Source organism: Aedes aegypti, chromosome 2 (genome assembly GCF_002204515.2).
Source record: "Aedes aegypti strain LVP_AGWG chromosome 2, AaegL5.0 Primary Assembly, whole genome shotgun sequence".
Taxonomy (NCBI): domain Eukaryota; kingdom Metazoa; phylum Arthropoda; class Insecta; order Diptera; family Culicidae; genus Aedes; species Aedes aegypti.
In genome coordinates this window covers 10,045,868-10,068,615 of record NC_035108.1, presented here as the reverse complement: position 1 = coordinate 10,068,615, position 22,748 = coordinate 10,045,868, and the positions used below count along the sequence as shown (strand labels likewise).

At 39.5% G+C, this 22,748-nt stretch overlaps 2 protein-coding genes across 2 annotated transcripts in view; both read left to right on the top strand.

The window, feature by feature from the left end:
- Positions 1–9,216, top strand: part of LOC5567811 (division abnormally delayed protein) — a 329,501-nt gene extending 320,285 nt beyond the window's left edge. The window contains exons 7-9 of the mRNA XM_021839885.1: positions 5,009–5,222; positions 5,290–5,428; positions 5,493–9,216. Of these exons, the coding sequence (XP_021695577.1) occupies positions 5,009–5,222; positions 5,290–5,428; positions 5,493–5,650 (511 nt within the window). The 3' untranslated portion in view covers positions 5,651–9,216. The remainder of the gene's footprint in view (positions 1–5,008; positions 5,223–5,289; positions 5,429–5,492) is intronic.
- Positions 9,217–20,640: 11,424 nt separating this feature from the next.
- LOC5567812 (transmembrane protein 43 homolog) lies at positions 20,641–22,748 on the top strand. Its single transcript, XM_021839884.1, has 4 exons — positions 20,641–20,883; positions 20,945–21,168; positions 21,324–21,696; positions 21,759–22,748. Exons 1-4 carry the CDS (start codon positions 20,788–20,790, stop codon positions 22,191–22,193), a joined length of 1,128 nt encoding a protein of 375 aa, XP_021695576.1. The 5' UTR covers positions 20,641–20,787; the 3' UTR covers positions 22,194–22,748.

The following is a 22,748-nucleotide window of genomic DNA, read 5'->3' as shown; positions in this document are numbered from 1 at the left end:
AGAAACTCTTCATTATAGTAAAATTTGTGAGTGTTTGTTCATATATTTGACTTTGATCAAATCAAACAATCGCAGAAGACAGAACAAGGTTTGCCGGGTGCCAGCTAATAATCTGTAAAGGAAGAATAGTTTATATAGAAATACTTGGGGGCATATTTGAATTGCTTCAGTTATTTTTAGAATATTTTCATGTGTTCTTAGAACTCTTCCAGATGCTCCTGTAACTCTTTCATGGAAAAACTTCAGAAATTCAAACAAATGTCTATGGAAGTTTCTCCAATAAATATATCTATTTTTTTAAGAGTTTTGGGTCAATAATTTCGACAAAAACTCTTCAAAAAATCTTATGAGAGCAATGATGAGTATTCCATCTGTAATTATGTCACTGGCAATTAGCTGTTTAATTTACTGAATGATAAAAATTAGATTCTCTTTGGATTTTTACAGAACTTCTACAATGTATTCAAGGCCAAACAATTTCATAAAGTCCATGAGCAACTTCTGGGGGAGGATTTTTGGACAACATTCTTGTCGGAATAATTACAGATCTCGCACATAATTTTTGAGAGCTCTATTTCTTAGAAATTTTGTGAAAAATATGCGATAGGGAGAGTGTTCCAGTTATGGCCATAGTGGTTCCCTATTTGGCCATATGTGTTTTCTCGAAAACTTTCACGTTTTGAATATTTTTGAATGTTTCAACGTCAAGATATATTTGATTTCAAACTGCCTTAACACACAGAATGATTTAAAAATGGCAGAAAATCAAATTTTCCGTATGGCGAAATAGGGAATCATTATGTCCATAACAGGTACATATACCCTAATTCCCAAAATAAAATTGTGAAAAATCTGCGATTGTCCAAAAATCTCTACCAGAAGTTGCTCAAGGACTATTATTAATAGTTCTAATTTCAATATTTATTGTTGCCGCTCTACAAATTCTGTTAGAAGCAGGGATTGAATCCTGAGAAAATTGAGAGAACCTCTCACTTATCGCTCTCTGTATGATTTGCAGCAATTCTGGAGATCCTGTTTATCGTATACTGCTACAACTCTGTTCAGATGAAATGAATAACAGCGCATGATAAAACCCCTCTAAACAAGCTCCAAACCTGGGGGACACTATTGCTATCAGATTTTTGTTTATCTTGTCAGTAAAATGAATTACCAACCCCCAATGTACCAATGAACGAGTTAACTAATTTGACGTTTGAGCGGTGTCGAATTCACTCGTTGCTATGGTCACGTAAATAACACGGCACCGCTTAAACGTGAGATCTCGTGCATCGATCCATGGTAAACAGGATAAAAAATATTTTTATCATCGCTCTTTCTTGACGGCTCTCGTTCGCTGCTATTATTTATCAAACTTGTTACATTTTGCTATACATTGCCGATCATGGACCGATACAGATGGGATGTTTTTCTTCGCTTGCTTTGATCGTACTTTTAAATGAAATAAGTACGGATTCTGCAATGCCTAGTTGGAAGCAAGGTATCTAAAAGGAAGGTAATACGATGTGTCAAATTGCTGAACCCGCCATATTGGAAAACCATACGACAGCTGGCCACTTTGTTTTCGTAAAATAATCCAGCATGTCATGAAATCTAGTCTGCTTTTTTCTCTTCTCAGTTTGTTTTGTTTAGTGCACACACTTCATGAATACTTGCAAAAGGAAGTAAAATATTGTACAGAAATCAGGAATTAGTTAGAAACTTTTTTGGATAATATAGTTCTTTTATAGGTAGCAGAGTAAAATCAAGAGTATACTACACGATTCATTGACAACAAGGTGAACGATCATCTGACTAATTTCTGCAGATATTAATCATCCGTATTCGGAATCTTTCAGCGCACCCTCAATTGGTTTCGTCAAACTAATGCCAACTCGTAGAAGAAGTTGCAACGGACAGCGATGACCGAATTAGAATGTTGGGAAGTTTCTCCGAGAAGTGATTGCGAAAGTGCAAATTAATTTGTTTCAATACCGTTAGTCTTGAAGCGTTTTATCATGTTTTAGAATTTTAATCCAGGCAAATAAAAAAATGAGGTACAACAATGCTTTGAATGAATTGAATTGTGGCTCTTGCTGCTTGGCGGAATGCGTATTAAGTTCCATATTGCTTGCTTGTTCTATGATGACCGATCATCGTGGAGCACAGGACGATAGCCACAATTGGTTTCTCTATCTAACGTTCGGGAATCGATGAAACTATACCATACGGTTTTGGTGTTGGCAATCGTATTCCCGCAATCTCTATCTGCAAGAAAATGATGGCGTCTAGAATAAAAAAAATGTGATTTCATTTTAAAGACAACTTTATCCTGCTTGCCTTCACTCTTCACGATGGCACACCCAACGATCTTGAATATTATAAACATATCTATGGATACGAAAGGAACTTATGGAGGGCAAAATACAAAAACATATCGACCAGCTCGCTGACCCGCCAGCTGTCACTTTTTACCCCCTCTCGGTTTACCACTCCCCGCATCCAGTGACTGCTTAGATTGCTGTACCTGTACCTTCAATATACCTTGGTTGGAAAGGTGTGGTTTATTTTTCGAAAGTTCACAAAATCAATTATTCGGAATTTTTGGAATCAAGTAACATCAAAAGAGAAATTTTAAAGTTTTGGCCAAAATATTAAGATTTAGAGGTGGCACAAGCGACTTGAGGGTAAATTTTGAAGTTTTAAAATATGACGTTCAGTGAAGTTGTCATAACTTTGTTATGCTCTAACCAATTTTTAAGCTCTTACGTAAAGCTTATCATTTTCTTCAAAATTAAATTTATGAAAAGTTTCTAAAACATCAAATTTGTCTAATACCGAAACTAGTCTTAGTTAAATGTAGGTTTCTCCAAAATTTTCCTCTTCGTTTCCTGATAAATTGCTAAAAAAAATCGAAAAGAATAAATTTTCTTGAGATTATTATAGTGAGTATCCGATGACAATTCAGGAAAATTTCCGGAAGCACCGTTGGTGCCATTTCAAGGAAAATGGAAGGAATTTTATGGAGGAATCCATGAGAAAACAATAGAAAAAATCAGACCAATGTTCAGAAGAATAGAATTAGGTGTTCCGTGAGTATTTTATTATTATTCCTGGAGCAAGCAATTGAGGAAAATATGAAGAAATATTCTATACTTTTTATGTATGTTTATACCTCATATGTATACATAAATCCATTGGAATAATTTTGGAAGAATACAATGGAGCAATAGCTAACGGAATTCCCAGAGCAGTCTTAAAAATCTATATCAAGATTTCCGGAATAAAATTTAGTTAGATTACCTGACAAACATTCACCAGATGTATCAGGAGGAACACTTAAGTAATTCCTATAGGAATCCTGTTAAAAAATCCTTGTCAAAATAATTTTTTCTAATAATGTACTGTTGATAATTCCATTGAATATTTGGTAAAGACATTCATGGTTAAAAATCTGGGTTACCCTTAGAGAAAAGTTTAAAAAACATCTGAAGGTGCAACCTGTTGGAGGAATTCCTGCAAGAGTAAATGGTGGATATCCAAGAAATTTGTGAAGCTCTTACGTTAATTGAAAAATCTGCAAAAAAAATTCCCAAGAACATATGGAAGAGCTTCTGAAAATAAAGACCCAATAATAAGTACATAATTGATAAACTTCCTATACCATTTCATTAAGGTATTCCCCGAGTACAGGCGAAGTTCTGGCAATCAAAACATGATATTGAAAAAAAGGGATTCCACAGTTATTAACTGAGAGCTTTCTCTTTACCATTTTGCATTCGTATATCTTGTGGCAGGTACGATTATACTCTATGCCCAGGGAAGTCTAGGAAATATCCATTACGAAAAGATCCTCGACCGACCGGGAATCGAACCTGACACCTTCAGCATGGTTTTGCTTTGTAGCCGCGAACTCTAACCACTCGACTAAGGAAGGCCCCAAAAAAGGGATAGTGCCTATGATTATTCTAACATTATCAATTGAAGAAAAGCCTATTTTTGTAAGAAAGTAAAATTATGCACAGTACATGTTTTTTAGAGAAGGACTTTACGCAAGTATTCACTTCAATTTCAGAACTAATATTTTGAATAAGAATATTATAAACATCAATGTCAATAATTATGAGATCAAAAGAAGGAAAAATATCCTATGAAAATGTACACATGTATAATGCAAGAAATGTTTACATCAGTATAACTACAAAAAGCTGTCAATAGCTTGAAACAGGTAAAATACCCAATTGAAAAATAAGCGTATTTTTGACATTGAAGGGACCATCGATTTAGGGAGGTATCGAGATACTGAACACAAATTGTTCAATTTTTGAAATTTTGATTATTTTGACAAAGTACATTCAAAATAGTAAATTAAGTGTGAAAAATAGTAAATTTTTAGTACATTTAGCAACGTGACACTTTTTACATAGTCTTCATTTTTTTATCACCCGGAAATAACTTATCAACCTTCATTTTACTATCACTGTAATCATAATTATCAAATTTATGAAATTTATTTACATTTGGAATTTTAAAATTTTCATGGGAATATCGAGTTAGAGAGGTGAACTCGCATAGAAAACTGAAACAGATCGCATCGATTTAGGGAACATCGAGCTAGAGAGGTATCGACTTACAGAGAGATCAAAGTATGCTAGATTGAAGGGACCACGGACACTTAGAAGGTGATTCTTGGACATACCCAAGAATGTTACGTTTAAAAGGTTTTTCTGCTAAATGCTAAATGTGCATAAAGATTTAAAACAAAATGATCCTCAAAAACACATAAAGTAAGATGACTAATACTCCACCAAAACTATAAAATCGTGATTATTGAGATGAATATTTCTTCGTTGACACCAAAAAACGCTAAGTACTCCAAGCCCCCTAAAAAAACATCCTTGCTACGCCAATGGTGATAGATCTGGTTTGGGTGAATAGCGGTATTATTTTCGCTGATTGATACCATGTGGGATGACTAATTTTGTGTTTTTTCTATCTCTCGAATTGGCAGGCTTTGCGAAGATGAAGAGTACCACCACAGTAACGAGAACTGCTGGACCGGCACGTACTTTGGAGATTATACGCACGATAGTGCACCGACGATGTCGCAGAAGTACAACCCCGAAGTGCCATACAGCAGCAGCAACGAGCAGTTCCCACGGGACAGTCGGTTACAGGTGTTGATCGATAAACTGATCAATTTGAAAAATGTAGCCACCAAAGCGGTATGATCTCTGAAAATTGTCTTGAAAATGTAGGGCAGCATGTAATTAAAATTTCGACAATTTTTAGGTTTCCAACAACGCCTTCAAGAGTGATACAGATAAAATGCTGTCCGATATGGCTGAAGGTTCTGGCGATCACTACCGGGAAGACTACGACTCCAACGAAGACGACGAGTACAGCGAGAATGGCTCTGGATCTGGAGAAGGTAAAATGAGAATTCATATGAAAAAACAGATCCCTTTATTGATGCAATATCGATTACTTTGTAGGTCCTCGCCGAGTCGATATCATTAACGTACCGACCAGCAACTTTACACCAACGGCTGGTAAGCCAAGTAATTCCAACCGAATCTCCGTGTCGAGTGCCCTGTTGATGACATGCTCGGTGATCCTGCTGGCGGGGTTGGCCGGCTCCAGCAGGCACTAATGCAGCACATCCTCCTGGCCCTTCCAGGTTCCAATGAGCCGCTCCTCAACCTCAGGAGGGCACGCTTTTTCGTACTCGTTGTCTTCTTTCGTCTCATTAACTACTTCATTCAGGAAATCGCGCAGAGAAACTCACACGCACATGTCCCCGTTGATCGCTTGTACTCCGGTTCAGGACAACGCGTGCTCGTGTTCATTAACGCGTCAAAGTCAAATCGTAGGATTGTAAAATTATAAGTAGTTAACTAGGAATTAACAAATCTACTCGTATAGCAATGATGTAAATCAATTGTGCACGTGGATGTGACCCCTTGTCGTCAGCCAGAGAGGGTCCATGGTGGAAATACGTCGAATGCTCTGGAATGGCATTTGATTGTAGCCCCGAAATATGATTTCAGCCAGAACACAAAACCTAAACTAATGTTTGCAGAAGAAAAGAAAGGAAAGCTCAAGCAATAAGTTGATACTCTTTGTTCTACTTAAAACATTCGTGAAAACAAGTATACCAAAACTACTTGCGTCCGGAAAATTGTTGTTTTGTTTTCTTCCCTTTTGTGTAAAGAGTCAGAAACCAATTGTGAAAGTGTACAAATTTTACCAAGCAAAGAAAGCAAAGCCAACCATTCTAATCTCATTTAGCCCCTACTTGAGCCAAGTTATGTATTTTACAAAAGAAAAAACACCTCCTTATTAGAGTTACAAGCTAGTATCGCATTCAGAACAACCAAGTCGCCATATTTAATTAAATGATAACATACAATACCCTTAGTTAGGTAACAAACGCAATCAGATATCAGCCCCGACAATACTACAGGATGAACCATTCGATTTGTTTTCAGCTCAATCGTCGACGTTTTTGTGAATATTTCAAATGTTCGAACTACTTTTTCACTTTCAATTCAAATGTTTTTTTGAGAAATACTCTGAAAAAATTGCGCATAGACTTGCACCAAGCACAATAACGTAATGTACCTCTGTAAATGTATGCTAACGTCCGCGAAAATTCCGACGACTGAACTTTTTTCATATCATTTGATTCATCAAATAAATATATTCTTTAAAAGCATCGTACTGAGCATTGTAAGCTGCATAGTTTAACCAATTACTTACTTTCTTTTTTCCCCTGGTAAAATCCTAAAAAAAGAACGCAATTTTCCTCTAATCAACTAAATACTAAAACAAATATGGTACTGTAGTTAGAAAACTTTTAAATGAAAGCATGTCTGCTTTGTTCAATTTCAGTTTAAGAAGTAAAAAAACACTATGCTAGTGGATCCCAATTGTAAATAGTTTCCCGATAATATTTGTGCTAAGCTGAACGCCGAGAGATAAGGTGATTCAAAGGAAAAAAAACTAATTGCTAGTTAACACAATTATGTAAAAAAGAAATGAAAAACGACCATTTCGAATGGAACGGCAAACGACCACTATTTCGTGAGAGTAGGAAAGCAGTTTTCGATTTAACCAAAAATACGAAACCATAAAACCGAAAAACTCCCAGTTGTCGACGTGTGCAAAGTATTAAAATTGTGCGCCTGGTGCTCTCAGTTTTTGCTGCCTAATGTTTTTGAACGAAAAAAGAGAATCAATTCCGAAATGGATGGTTTTTAGGAAGGCAAAGCAGGTGTTTGGGAATCTACTGTTTTGGTAATGTTATAACAAAGAATATAAGAATATAAAAGAATATAAGAATATAAAATCGAAAATCGGAAACATTTCAATAAGTTGACACAATTCAACGTAACTCTAAAACATTGATGTACTACGTACTTTAGTTTATTCGAAAACCTTCTTCAGGATCTACTTCGCTGGCAGTCAAATTTTGGTCCGTTTGTGAACCCAAGCCCATTTGCTGACTTTTAAACCCACAACAAAACATAAATTTGCTTTTTAAAATTTCGAAATATTAGTCTTTGCAGAAAGAACTGATGCGTTCCATGTTTACAAAGTATACAAGTCAAACAAGTTTACGAAGAAGATCCTCCAATTTTGAAATATTAAAATACACAGAGTATAACTTCCTCGACATTTTTCAAATCGTGACATATTAAATGAGTTGACCTATGAACAAATATCCAATAGTATTCACTGAGACAATACCAAACACTAGAGTTCCAAAAATTTACATCGTCAAAATTATCACAAAACCCGAGCAACACACATGTTACAGTAGTCATAGCAGCATACATAATATTATGACCAGATTGAGTTTTAACTAAGATGCTGTAATCAAAACCATATAAGGTGTGTTGCTAGGGATGGTTAAAATGATCATCAAATTGACGATCTGAATCTACTATGCCCTCTTAAAAAGCTCCCCTTCCGGAAAACACCCGTTTACCAATACCAGCAATACTCAACCAAGCCATCAATCAATATCGTGGTGGTATTCATACTTCATCTAGGAAGAGGAAAGCATTGTGAATGCACACATTACAGCAGCAGCAATATTATTTCTCAAAGTCAAGTTACCAATCAACAAAAACTCTAAAAGCAACAAATCTCAATAATCGATTCGAAAAAAAACTGGATTTTCTTGAACCTAGATGAACGAGACAGAAAAATAAAACAATATTCTCAACCAATTATGAACGATACTGAATGGGGCTATCTTCTGCCTAATAGGTACATAATGATCAGAATAAAATGAAGAGCACATTGAAAATGATCTGACAGAGAACAGAAGGAAAAAAACGCGCAAATCCGCATTATTGCCCCCATTTGCGACCATAAATTTGAACGCAAAACGGCTTGAATGATAGAAACAAGCAACCAAACAGACTATCGACGAGAACTAAGCGTGAAAAAATGATTGTGTTTGAACTATCTGTGATTGAGCTAAGGAAGAACATGTATAGGAAAGCGAAGCGAGAGAAAACAGTTACAGAACTGTATGTATGTAATAAGGTAAGAGCTACGTGAATCTGTAAGTGAAGAACCCCCACCCCCTATCAACCCTTTTTCAAACAGGGGGTGATTGGGTGTGGAACGAAAGTCGCCCCCCAAAGGCGATCAAGAGAAAAGAACTATACTAATTTATTGTTATTGAATTGTTGTTTAACGATACGATGCGGTGGAGATGCAGTTTTCCATCGCTCATCGTCTTCAAAGCGAAAGAGTTTAATCATTTTCCTATAGGTCAGCGTGGCAGCTGGTGCTTTCCTTCGGTCCCCCCGGTTGGCTTCCAGTGATAATTTTTTAGGTTTAGGTGTTGATTTTTCCAAAATTTCAGTCAAAATTTTCCTTTCCGCAGAGATGTCGCAGGCGTAGTAAGTAGATATGATCGAAGGAAAGCATCTGGTGTTGAGTCCCCTGATTATTTGTACTTTCTGTAACACACAAACCATGCATAACGATCCGATAGATAACGTACATAAAAACACGTGAACCGACGTGCAAAAGAAGCGTAGCAGTTCTTTGTTCTTGCAAGTTGAATTGTTTTTTGCTCATGCAAATCAAAGAGACATAAGGCAGCGTAAAGAACAAATATTAGTTGGAGAATTGTATTTATATAATAAATACAGCAGGAAAACAGGAATAATATATTTAAAAACAGAAAATTAACTGGATAGTAATATAAACAGAAAAATAAAACAAAACAACAGCGAAAAGGTCACTACCTAAAATAGGACGTTGTATTATAGAACCTAGGAAAATAAAACAAGAATCATTTCGTGAAAACAAAACAAAAAAAGAGAAACAAATTGAAAAAGAGTTATTTTGCTTATGTTAAAGCGTACATGGATAGGTAGATTTGAAAGAACCTATGTGAGAAATGTGAGTATCAAGGTGAAATAATAAACATATTATTCAAAAAAAGAAAACATTCTACTAGTAAGCAAAAAATGAGAAAATTCCTTCTTTTATCGTAAATGGCTCATTGGCAGTTCGTATGTTTCATATGTTGGAATCACGTCAACGACTTCGTCAGGAAGCTGGATTTTTGTACTTACTGTTTAACATCATTTAAAGAACAGCGTTTCCCAACCTTGGTAAATACGGAAAACCAGGTCGCTGGGAAATGTCCACAGGGAATTAACAGATATAGCTTGGAAGTAGCATTTCATCATCAATGTACAATTTCGAGGACTCCATACTTAGTAATGTCATTAACGGTGCCGAGCACGTCCCTATGGTCATCGGGAGAGGAATGGAATGTTAGTATGACGTCCATTACTACAGTCAACTTTCGTTCGTTGCACTAAACCTGTAGCCCACTTAGTGAAAGACTTTCACTAATCGGGCTGAGTTTCGAGCTGTCAAATAACATAGACCAAAAGAAAGTAAGAGCTACCAACATTGAAAAATTGCGTCTTATGTCCGAAAATGACGTTTACCTTCGTTTTAGGTGGGCTATATCCCAACTAACGGGAGCCCAATTAAAACGAAGCCCACCTAAAGATAGTGCAACGAACGAAATTCGACTGTACTATAGACCAAGATCACCTATGCATCTCCATGGTTTTCACAGGAAGAAGTTTCGTTTAGTGGCTGTGCTACACTCTGTTCTCAAGTTTTTCAAACTTCCAACACAAGCTCATGGAAGAATGGTAATAGAGAACGGTCAAAATAAAAAACCATTAGAGACACTTACTTTTAAATAAGATGGTGTTTCGAAAAAGCAATGAACACAAATCAAGTATAGTGTAAATAGGTTACATTTTTTGCGCAATTTACCTTCCAAGTTGCTTTTTCGCTCAAAATTTCCATTTATTTTAATTATTTGGTATATTAATACATACTACCACTGAAAAAAAACATCTTTTTCCATTATATTTTTAATTATCACCCTATTAAAAAAAATATTTAATAATGTGTCAATATTTTTAATGTCAAATTTTGCAAAGTTATTTCGACGTACAGTCATCTTTCCCTTACTCGATATTCTGTATCTCGATATTTCCCCTAACTCGATGGAATGCGCGGTCCCTTTAATCTAGCATGCTTTGATACCGTCGACACCTCTCTAACTCGATGCTATCTGTTTCAGATTCCCAAGTAAGTTTACCTCTCTAACTCGATATTTTTATGAAAAGTTTCAAATGTCCTCCCAACGTTAATAAATTTCATAAATTAGATTATTACGATTAAATTGATAGTAAAATTGAAGTTTACTGCCAACTTCTGGGTACTAAAATTTTTATATTTGCTGATCGGTAAAAATCGCAAATCGACCACGTTTTGATCGATGGACGACACTTCTCCGACATAACCGACGTTAGAACCTATCGTGGCGCTAACACTGACTCCGACCACTACCTGGTGATGGTGAAACTGCGCCCAAAACTATCCGTCATCAATGATGTACGGTACCGACGCCCGCCCCGGTACAATCTCGAGCGGCTGAAACAACCGTATGTCGCCAATGCGTACGTGCAGCATCTTGAGGCAGCGTTGCCGGATTAGAGCGAGCTCGATAGGGCCCCTCTTGAGGACTGCTGGAGGACAGTCAAAGCAGCCATTAACGACGCTGCCGAAAGCATTGTCGGATATGTGGAACGGAGCTCAAGAAACGATTGGTTCGACGAGGAGTGCCAGGAGGTTTTAGAGGAGAAGAATGCAGCGCGGGTTGCAATGCTGCAGCATGGTACGCGGAACGTGGAACCATACAGACTGAAGCGGAAACAGCAAACCCGCCTATTCCGGGACAAAAAGAGCCGCCTGGAAGAGGTGGAATGCCAAAAGATGGAGTTGCTGTACCGTTCTCAAGAAACGCGGAAGTTCCATGAGAAGCTCAACACATCCCGCAAAGGCTTCGTGCCGCGAGCTGGGATGTGCCGGAGCACAGACGGTCAGGACAGCAGTGTTGATTAGACTCATTTCCCCGAAATTCGAATTGTGAAGCCATGAACTGTTATAACTGTGCGTTATATTCCTGAGATAGAGGGGGAGGTGGTTGGGCTTGAGTGTTGCACATGGGATCCGACAGTTTCGATCTCGGTGGGCCGCAATTCAAGTTTCGGTGAAATGATTCGCACTCACTCACTCATTCATTTCATTTCACCGAAACTTGAATTGTGGCTCTCTGGGATCAAAATTGATCGATTTTGTGTGCAGTACTCAAGCTTAACCATCTGCTTTTCTATCTTAGGGGGATAGAGCATGGTTGTAGTAGTTCGTGGCTTCGTAGTTCGGAAAATGTTCTTTTCGGGGAAATGAGTCTGAGCAACACTGCATGACAGCGAAAGCGATGACTACGTCAGCACAGCGGACAGTGGAAACCAACCAGCTCCCACGATGGGGGAAGTTAAGGATGCCATTCAACAGCTCAAGAGCAACAAGGCCGCTGGCAACGATGGTATCGGAGCCGAACTCATCAAGATGGGCCCGGACAGGTTGGCCGCTTGTCTGCATCGGCTGATAGTCAGAATCTGGGAAACGGAACAGCTACCGGAGGAGTGGAAGCAAGGCGTTATATGCCCTATCTACAAAAAGGGCGACAAACTGGAGTGTGAAAATTATCGTGCAATCACCATCCTAAACGCCGCCTATAAAATGCTATCCCAGATTCTCTTCCGTCGTCTATCACCTATAGCAAACGAGTTCGTGGGAAGTTATCAAGCAGGTTTCATCAACGGCCGCTCGACAACGGACCAGATCTTTTCAGTGCGGCAAATTCTCCAGAAATGCCGTGAGTACCAGGTCTCTACGCACCATTTGTTCATCGATTTCAAGGCGGCATACGATAGTATCGACCGCGTAGAGCTATGGAAAATCATGGACGAGAACAGAATTCCCGGAAAGCTCACAAGATTGATCAGAGCAACGATGGACGGTGTGCAAAACTGCGTGAAGATCTCGGGCGAACACTGCAGTTCGTTCGAGTCTCGGCGGGGACTACGACAGGGCGACGGACTTTCGTGCCTGTTGTTCAATATTGCGCTTGAAGGTGTCATGCGGAGAGCCGGACTTAACAGTCGAGGCACGATTTTCACGAGATCCGGACAATTTGTTTGCGGACGACATGGATATTAATGGGAGAAAATTTGAAACGGTGGCAGATTTGTTCAGCCGCCTAAAACGCAAAGCAACAAGAATCGGGCTAATGGTGAATGCGTCGAAAACAAAGTACATGCTGGTTGGCGGAACTGAGCGCGACAGGGCCCGCCTAGGAAGCAGTGTTACGATAGAAGGGGATACCTTGGAGGTGGTGGACGAGTTCGTCTACCTCGGATCCTTGTTGACGGCTGACAACAATGTTAGTCGGGAAATACGAAGGCGCATCATCAGCGGAAGTCGTGCCTACTATGGGCCGGCCTCGACCCATCGTTCGTTTTCCCTTCACATACTCTCACTCGCATTCAACTGATCGATCCGAAGCTTTCATCCAGCGCAGCCTAGTCGTCCGTTCTCGGCTCGAGGAAAACCCTCTCTCACTCGGCCAAACACGCTCTCTGCAAATTCGAGAAGGACGCTCAATTTTGCACAACCAGACTTCTCCCGTTTGTAATTTCCCCATTCCTATTCGTCATCAAACGTCAACATCCCACCGCAAAGTCGCTAGTGTTTGGAGGGGATTTTAACCTCCAAATTGCCAAATAATTTCAAAATCATCACCTCCAAGTTAGTTCTAATACCCTCCGTTATATGAAACATGGTGGCGCGTCGATCGTCGCAAGTTTATCGTTAAACAGTCAATAGCCTTTTTCTTTCTTCCGGGCAAATTATGATGATCAGTTGGATTTCAAACACGCTAAGAACTGCTTATTCAAGTTTGCATTATTTTTTATTTTATATTATATTTTCTATGGTCTTTTTATCTACTACAGTCTCTACGCACCATTTGTTCATCGATTTCAAGGCGGCATTCGATAGTATCGACCGCGTAGAGCTATGGAGAATCATGGACGAGAACAGCATTTCCGGGAAGCTTACAAGATTGATCAGAGTAACGATGAACGGTGTACAAAACTGCGTGAAGATCTCGGGCGAACACTCCAGTTCGTTTGGACTACGACAGGGCGACGAACTTTCGTGCCTGCTGTTCAATATTGCGCTTGGAGGTGTTATGCGGAGAGCCGGACTTAACAGTCGAGGCACGATTTTCACGAGATCCGGACAATTTGTTTGCGGACGACATGGATATTATTGGGATAAAATTTGAAACGGTGGCAGATTTGTTCACCCGCCTAAAACGCGAAGCAACAAGAATCGGGCTAATGGTGAATGCGTCGAAAACATAGTACATGCTGGTTGGCGGAACCGCGCTCAGGGCCCGCCTAAGAAGCAGTGTTACGATAGAAGAGGATACCTTCGAGGTGGTGGACGAGTTCGTCTACCTCGGATCCTTGTTGACGGCTGACAACAATGTTAGTCGGGAAATACGAAGGCGCATCATCAGCGGAAGTCGTGCCTACTATGGGCTCCAGAAGAAACTGCGGTCACCCCCGCACCAAATGCACCATGTACAAAACGCTCATAATACCGGAAGTCCTCTATGGGCATGAGACGTGGACTATGCTCGAGGAGGACTTTCAAGCTCTTGGGGTTTTCGAACGCCGAGTGCTAAGGACGATCTTCGGCAGCGTGCAGGAGAACGGCGTGTGGCGGCGAATGATTAACCACGAGCTCGCTCAACTCTACGGCGAACCCAGTATCATGAAGGTAGCTAAAGCTGGAAGGATACGCTGGGCAGGGCATGTTGCAAGAATGCCGGACAACAACCCTGTAAAGATGGTGTTCGCTACGAATCCGGTCGGAACAAGAAGGCGTGGGGCGCAGCGAGCTAGGTGGATTGACCAGGTGCACCAGGACCTGGAGAGCGTGGGTCACAGTCGAGGATGGAGAGAAGCGGCCATGAACCGAGTGAATTGGCGAAATATTGTTGGCGAGGCTTTATCTAGATAATTGATGTAAAGCCAAATAAGTAAGTAAGTGATCGTTAAAAAATTGTCACAAAGGTAAATATGGTAAAATTGTATGGGTTTCCACGTGAAAATTACTATTCTGAAAGTATTTTACCAAAATAATAAAAAGTTTGAAATTTGAAAAATATGTGTTCTGTATCTCGATACCTCCCTAATTCGATGGTCCCATCTCGAGTAAGGGAGAGTTAACTGTACAATTAAAATACCAGATACGTGTATCTGTTTATTTTTATTAAACAGGAATTAGAGCTTATGCAAACACTTGTAGTGAGGAACCATCCATAGTTTGTTTAACAAATGAACAAATGCAACGTACTTTTTTCAGTGTATACGAGTAACTGACACTGAAGAAGGCTACATGTGGTAGTAGAAATACGCGTATCTGTCAGATGTTAATGCACTTAGAGGAGGAACAAACTCAATCTTCGTTTAGATTATCTTTAAATTAAACGTTGTCACGATACAAATGTGTAATAACAAGCATGAAACGAGCTCACCAGTTAGTTATCCATCCTCGAATGAACAGTCGCAGTTCTGCGGTATATAAAGCAGTACTCGGATTCAGTTTGGCTTTCTATTCTGCAGAATCATAATGTGTTCAGTTCAGGCGCGTTCCCACTGGAGGGTTGGTTTGTTTAGTATTAAGTATTAACACAATTTGTTGGAAACTATGCTCTTCAAATTATTAGCGATTTCTCAAGTTTTTTGCTACAGGCACCCATTTTTCTTTCCTGCACTGAATAGTAATAGTAACAGAGTAGTAATATAGTTATTACCTAACTTAAAACAGTTGCGTTATGACTATTACGCAAAGCTTTTTCATTACGCAACTGTTTTGAGTTGTGATTTCTGATACAGGTTGGACTTGAGTATCTGGAGTATCGAATCTGACAAGCCAATCGGGCCCTCTGTCACCATAGAACAGGCCAGCCTAACCTTTTTGGCTCTTTTTGACATAAATGGTTGCCGCATTTGCAATAATAGTCCGATCTGAGAAATCTGTACCTCAAATGAAAGCTTGGTACTATATCTGTCTAATCCATGTATAAAAATTCGTCTTTATGTCAAACTCTTTGTTACTTATGCAGTTAAATAAAAAATCCTTGCGGCCCGTGGGCCGGACTGTTTTTTTACTTTGTCTGCGTCACTAGCAAAGATTTTAATACAAATTTGAATTTCTATTCATGGATCAATCAGATATAATACCAAGCTTTCATTTGAGGTAAAAATATCTCAGATCGGACCATTACTGCGAACGCGGCAACTATTTTCGTCAAAAAAAAGAGCCAAAAAGGTTGGACAGGCCTGCCATAGAAGATGGTGTCTCCATCCATGTCGATAGCCTGATAAAAATTGAAAAACAAGAACATCAAAAACAAATTCCGGATAATCGAGTCTAAAATTCCGGATAATCGAGTCCCGGATAATCGAGTCCCCGGATAATCGAGTCTCCGGATAATCGAATCCGATCTGTACCCTCAAGTGGTGTTCTACGCAATTGCAATTTTTTTTTTGCAATTTCCTATCGTAATAGGCTGTTTTCCATCACGCCACCGAACTGAAAACAATGATGTAATGATTCATTACGCAACGCGTTCTCATTACGCAACTGTTTTGAGTTGTGTAAAGCATCATAACACTACAATTTTTCAGAAATTGTAAAACAAAGGTGAATGCGTTCCGATATAATTTCTGATACCCTCAAGTAGTCTTCTACGAAATTGCAAAAAATGTTGTACGTAACTCGTTGCAGAACTCGATTGTTACATAACTCTTCGTAATAGGTTACATGCATTTCTTCTGTTTCTGTTCGGTATGAACCATTGCGACCACTTTTCTTTGATTTTTTGTGGTATACCCGTGTCCTTAGTGCATATCGTTCTACTCCATTACTATTGAGAAATAATGAAGTACCGTGTACCCCCGCTAATTTGAACGGTACCTCATGCAAACCATCGGGGTTCATTTTAATTTGAACATTTAGTCACCCTAGAAACGTGTTTCTGGTTACCTCTTTCACTGTTTTGTATTGATTCTGCGTTCTGTTGCATTATATCATATAACAAATATCATTCTTTACCATTTTGCATAGAGCCTCTTTAGAAAAAGATATCACTGTTTATACTTTTTGGAGAAAACAGTTTGTCACCATTAAACTCTCAAAAGCGCGCCCTTTAATCAGGTTCGGCCACTGAGCTGGTTGAATGATACTGATGTTGACCATGCATCGGTACTCTAGCGTATCAAATTATTACTTCTACTTATAAGGTTCAAAGTCGTTTTTTGAAACTGTGAACAGGTTTCATCGCATGAGACATTTAGATTCCTTGAAACAAAAAGCTTATTTTGGAAGTTATGAGGTCTGCTACTCCACTGATTCGGAATCGTTTCCCTCTTAGATATCGAAAGATAAACTCTTGAACTCGGAAAGAAATTGTCTCATCAGTTAAAACCAACTGCAGATGCTGATTGAGCCATTTTTCCACTTCGACCTCATCATCTCGGACAAATAGGTGGTTCTTAGTGGCTTGTTACTCTCTTATACTCTTTCGACCCTAACTTATAAGCATTCCCAAGAACAGATAGAAGAGTGCATGGTGACGTCACGAAAAATTCTCCTTCTCTGTCCCTCTTTCATCACGCTCAATTGACTGTCCTGCTCTTTGACACTCACTGCTGGAATTGTTTAGATTTTTTTTATATGGAGTTGACATTCACTGCTGGAATTGTTGACATTTTTTTTATATGGAGTTTCGAGGTTAGGTCAAGCGTGCAACGATCAATACAACAAGAGTACAATATGGTAGATCTTACCCCGTAACGCACCTCGAAAAGGTGATCTACCCGCGTTACGGGTTACATGCATGCCCTGATTCGCTACTCGCCACATAGTAACGCACATGCGCTAGTGTCTATGCACGAAAAATCGCTAAAAGGAACGCGAAAAATATTTGTATGGCGAAAAGCATCTACACGGGAAAAAAATCTGTGGTAAAAACTACTATTGTAGCTGACTACGCCCACAGACAAACAGACGTCACACTCTCATCATTGGCCATCGACCACCTTTTTAACGGTCGGTTCAAAAATATGGTAGGTGGCCGATTCGCCACCCGCAGCGCTCGCATCGTTTTTGTTCGTGTTTGACGTTTGTACACTACCGCCATCTGTTGGCATATCGGCCAAACACACCGATTTTAGCATTGGGCGTATATGTCTTCGTGACTATGATTTTGATCGACATTTGTTCCAAGTGTTACGTCTGTTTGTCTGTGCTACGCCCATTCTTGAAACTACCATGGAATTTCAGAACAAATTACTATGTTTATGGTACATCCCGCCGCATTACTGGTACACTTGACAGAAGTTATTTTCATCAATTCGATTTCGACTACAGACATGGTAAAATCACAGACAAACAGACGTCACACTCTCAATGCTGTCCATCGACCAACTTTTAAACGTTTGATTCGAATATATGGTAGGTGGTCAATCGACCACCCGCAGCGCTCGCGTTGTTCTTGTTCGTGTTTGACGTTTACACACTACCGCCATCTGTTGGTCCATCGGCCACCTACAGTGTTTTTAGCATTGGGCGTACATGTTTTCGCGACTATGATTTTAATCGCGATTTGTTCTAAGTGTTACGTCTGTTTCTCTGTGGTAAAATCAAGCGCATTTCTGGTCTGCTGAAAATTGCCGGTGCGAGCGCTTGAGTTAACCCCCTAAAATGGTAGTTTTTACTGCACAATTTTTTTGCGTGTAACGAATTATTTCTCAAAATTGGGAACTATTTTCGAAAAAATATTTGGTACCGGTTGAACGTGATGATAATGACTATCACACCTATCAAATATTTTTTCGAGTAACGCTTTTATTTACGAGAAATTTGAAGTTAGATTCCTTTCCCCACATAAAATGAATCGAGAAAACTTCTGCTGATCAACTGTGGGCAAGAGCAAAGCAGGTAATCCATTATCCTACTCGGCAAGCCTCGTAGGATAAATTTACAACTCGTGCAGTAAAAATCATCATTTTTGTTCCGCAAACTACTGGTTCGCTACTCGTTGCAGAACTCGTTTTTTACAGCTCTCTTCGTAATTATCCAACTCAGCTAGCCTTATTGGATAAATGTACAACTCGTGCTGTAAAAATCGTTATTCTGCAACTTGTTGCGTAATCTACTATAGTGTTACGTTTGTTTGTCTGTGCTTAAATTCTAATTCCCTTATCGCCTAGCTCTTTTTTAAGGCTCAATAATCCATAATTTGAAATCAGCTTTCTCGTTCAATTTTAAGATTATCTTTATGAAAATCTATCATCGCAATTCGTGATCAAACGTCAACATCCCACCGCAAAATCGCTTATAGTAGATGAAAAAACCGAATTTAGTACTATACCATTTACTTCTACAGAGTTTGTATCTTTTGACAGATACGCGTATTTCGACCTCAACTGTAAGGCCGTCTTCAGTGTCGTGTACTAGACTCGACTTCAAATTATTGCTAGTACAGTGGGGACTCGCTCGTTGGGGGTCCGCTACATGGAATGACTCGATGGTTGGATCACAGACAAACAGACGTAACACTTGGAACAAATGTCGATCAAAATCATAGTCACGAGAACATATACGCCCAATGCTAAAATCGGTGTGTTTGGCCGATATGCCAACAGATGGCGGTAGTGTACAAACGTCAAACACGAACAAAAACGATGCGAGCGCTGCGGGTGGCGAATCGGCCACCTACCATATTTTTGAACCGACCGTTAAAAAGGTGGTCGATGGCCAATGATGAGAGTGTGACGTCTGTTTGTCTGTGGTTGGATGTTCGCTGGTTGGAAAATATTCCAACTAAAAAGCACTCAAATGTCAACAAAAAATGTCAAACTGACTTTGACGTCTGAGTAATGTCGCATTGCATTCTCCATATATAGAACAAATGCGTTTGTATATGTGCGTTTCGTGACGATTTGCTCTCCAGATGCGTTAGTGTGGAGCATTTTCACCAGCTGTCAGTTGTTCCAACTAACGGATCGGATTCGCTAGATGGAAGGCAGTCGTGTTCCATCCAGCGAATCCCCGCTGTACACGACACTGAAGACGGCCTTACAGTTGAGGTCGAAATACGCGAATCTGTCAAAAGATACAAACTCTAGTGGAATTAAATGGTATAGTACTAAATTCGGTTTTTTCATTCACTTATAGGTATTCCACAGAGAAACAGACGTAACACTTAGAACAAATCGCGACCAAAATCATAGTCGCGCAAACTTGTGCGCCCAATGCTAAAAACACTGTAGTTGGCCGATGGACCAACAGGTGGCGGTAGTGTGTAAACGTCAAACACGAACAAAAACGACGCGAGCGCTGCGGGTGGTCGATTGACCACCTACCAGATATTCGAATCGATCGTTAAAAAGTTGGTCGATGGACAGCGATGAGAGTGTGACGTCTGTTTGTCTGTGGGTATTCTACTAAACAGCTCGAAGATTAATTATCATCGCTTATATAGTGTTTGGAGGTGATTTTAACCTGCAAATTGCGAAATCAACACCTCCAACCCTCCAACACAGACAAACAGACGTAACACTTGGAACAAATGTCGATCAAAATCATAGTCACGAAGACATATACGCCCAATGCTAAAATCGGTGTGTTTGGCGATATGCCAACAGATGGCGGTAGTGTACAAACGTCAAACACGAACAAAAACGATGCGAGCGCTGCGGGTGGCGAATCGGCCACCTACCATATTTTTGAACCGACCGTTAAAAAGGTGGCCGATGGCCAATGATGAGAGTATGACGTCTGTTTGTCTGTGCCTCCAAGTTAGTTCTAATACCCTCCGTTATATGCATTATGGTGGCGCGTCGATCGTCGCAAGTTTTTCGTTAAACAGTCAATAGAGATAGCGAGTGTACTGCAATGATAGATTTTCATAAACATTGCCTCGATTTTGAAACGGTTTTGAAAATTTGCAAAACGTTGATGGTTATTTTCCTCTTAAGTGACAATTTGTTAGCGTGAACGTGAAATCAATTGACAGCCTGTTTCATGGTTTGGGTTTATGCTGACAGCATGACATTCAAACCAGGCTGTCACCTCTTCGTCAGCTTTCCAAGCAGCTGATGTGTCAAACGAAATCAAAACAGTGTATCGCTTAGCTGTGTCGAATTATTGCAAAATGTTATTTGCCCTGAAAAACGTTTAAATATTGAATGAAAACTTGTAAAACTTGATAAAAGGACTGTACTTTAAAGTGGCGAGAACATGAACTTCGTAGATGTGCTGAAATCATGCTGGCTGATGACATTGATTGGGTCAGTTCTGCTAACTGCCGGCACTTGCGTCTTGTTCTGGAATGAGGTAAAAGGGGTTTGAATGACTAATAAATATAAATATGATATGAATTTATCTTTAATTTTAGGCACGTACAATAAGCACTTCACTCTCGTTGGATGAGGCGCTGAATGATGCCGTTACGGTTAGTGGAGAACGTCCATACGACAAGGCATACGAGGGAAGTTTGGTTCATCTGAGCGGTCCAATTGTTACCGGTGAACCACTTACTGAGCCGGATTATAACATTCAGGTGCAGGCCGTGAAACTTAAACGGCGAGTGCAAATGTATCAATGGGTAGAAGAATATGTGTAAGTTTTAGTTTTGGGCCGGAAGCAGGTATCTATTTTAAAGTGAGTCTTTAAAAAGTCCCTTTTTTTGGAAAGTTTTACTCGCAGTTCTGCAGCTCTTGCAGTTTTACCACTAGCCCTGTATATGGAGAACCATATATTAATCTTAATTACAGAGAAAATCGATACGGGGAAGCAGTTGCTTCGGTTCAAACTGAAGAGCGCACTTATTACTATACCATGGATTGGCGAGATGAGCTGGTTGATTCGCGTAGCTTCTACATTCGGACTGGTCATCACAACCCAACAGCGTTTCCTATGGAAACTAAAGTTTATGTGTCCGAGCGAGTGCATATAGGGCAGTATGAGCTTGGGGATGCTTTGAAAGAAAGATTCAAAAAATTCATCGAAGTCACATCAGACACGAGGCCAGAAGATCCATCAGTTAAGCTGCACGCTGGCCTTTATTATCATTGTAATGATATTTGGAATCCGGAAATCGGCGATATAAGGATTCAATTTGCATACGCTGGTCTGGAAGGCTCAATGGTAACATGAAAGCAATTTAATCGATTACCATTAGTGATTGTAATTTATTCTTCAAATTTCAGTATACCGTCGTCGGCAAGCTAGAAAATGGAAAAATCGTTCCCTATGAATCGTCCCACTCCAGGAAAGTACTACTGATCTACCCAGGGGAACTTTCCCTCCAAGAAACATTTAAACTGGAACAGCATGCAAAGCGTTTGACCACTTGGGGTTGGCGATTCGTCGGTTGGATTATGCTCTTTCTGTCGGCCACCTGCTCGGCATCTATTTTGCAGTATGTCGCGGCGCAAAGTCGAGTGCTGCGACAGTTCGTGCCGGACCCAAGTTTTCCCGTTTCTACCAACCTGACAATGTCGCTCTCGTTGGCGCTGGCGATAACTTCGGTTGCATGGATTATTCATCGTCCCATGTTAGGAAGTGGGATATTTTTTGCTGCTGTATCTCCCTTTCTCTACTGTGCCCGCGGATTGTTCAACAATTATCAACGTATGGACTGAACTTTGTATAAGACGTGTTATTTAAATACTGAACAATGTGCAAATATTTGACATTATCAGATGAAAGCATCTCATGGTGTCTGTTAAATGTCTGATGAGGCCAACTATGTCATTGACGAATAGTAAGATTTTGCCTTGATATGTACGTATATTCATGACAGGTGTTGTAGATAAGTTGGAGTACGGTATTCCAACTAATTGAAAAAAAAAAAACGTTTCATCTAATTTGCATCATTAACTTATATTTTTCGTGAAAAACTTGGAAATAGGCCACTCAGGAGTAAATTGTAAAAAAAAACTTTAACATTTTTTTCCTCACTGATCGAATGAGAACAATGTAACCCATAACTGTTATGATCAGCTTTACTATTTCATTCACGTTCAAATAGAGTCGATCTAGCTTATTTTCTTGTTCAAACGATGAATGGCTAATTTATTGATTATTACATAAGAGCAATACAATCTTGGCAGGGTTTACTCGGAGTTTTCTTTAAATATTGTAATGTGCAGATCTAGTCTTAAATATTAGTAAAATAAAGTTTTTGGTTATTTTTA

Excerpts from the sequence above, each read along its gene's own strand:
- LOC5567812 (XM_021839884.1), top strand. The coding sequence starts at position 20,788 with ATGAACTTCGTAGATGTGCTGAAATCATGCTGGCTGATGACATTGATT. Across the intron at positions 20,884-20,944 it reads GCGTCTTGTTCTGGAATGAG|GCACGTACAATAAGCACTTC; the intron begins GTAAAAGGGGTT and ends CTTTAATTTTAG. Across the intron at positions 21,169-21,323 it reads CAATGGGTAGAAGAATATGT|AGAAAATCGATACGGGGAAG; the intron begins GTAAGTTTTAGT and ends TCTTAATTACAG.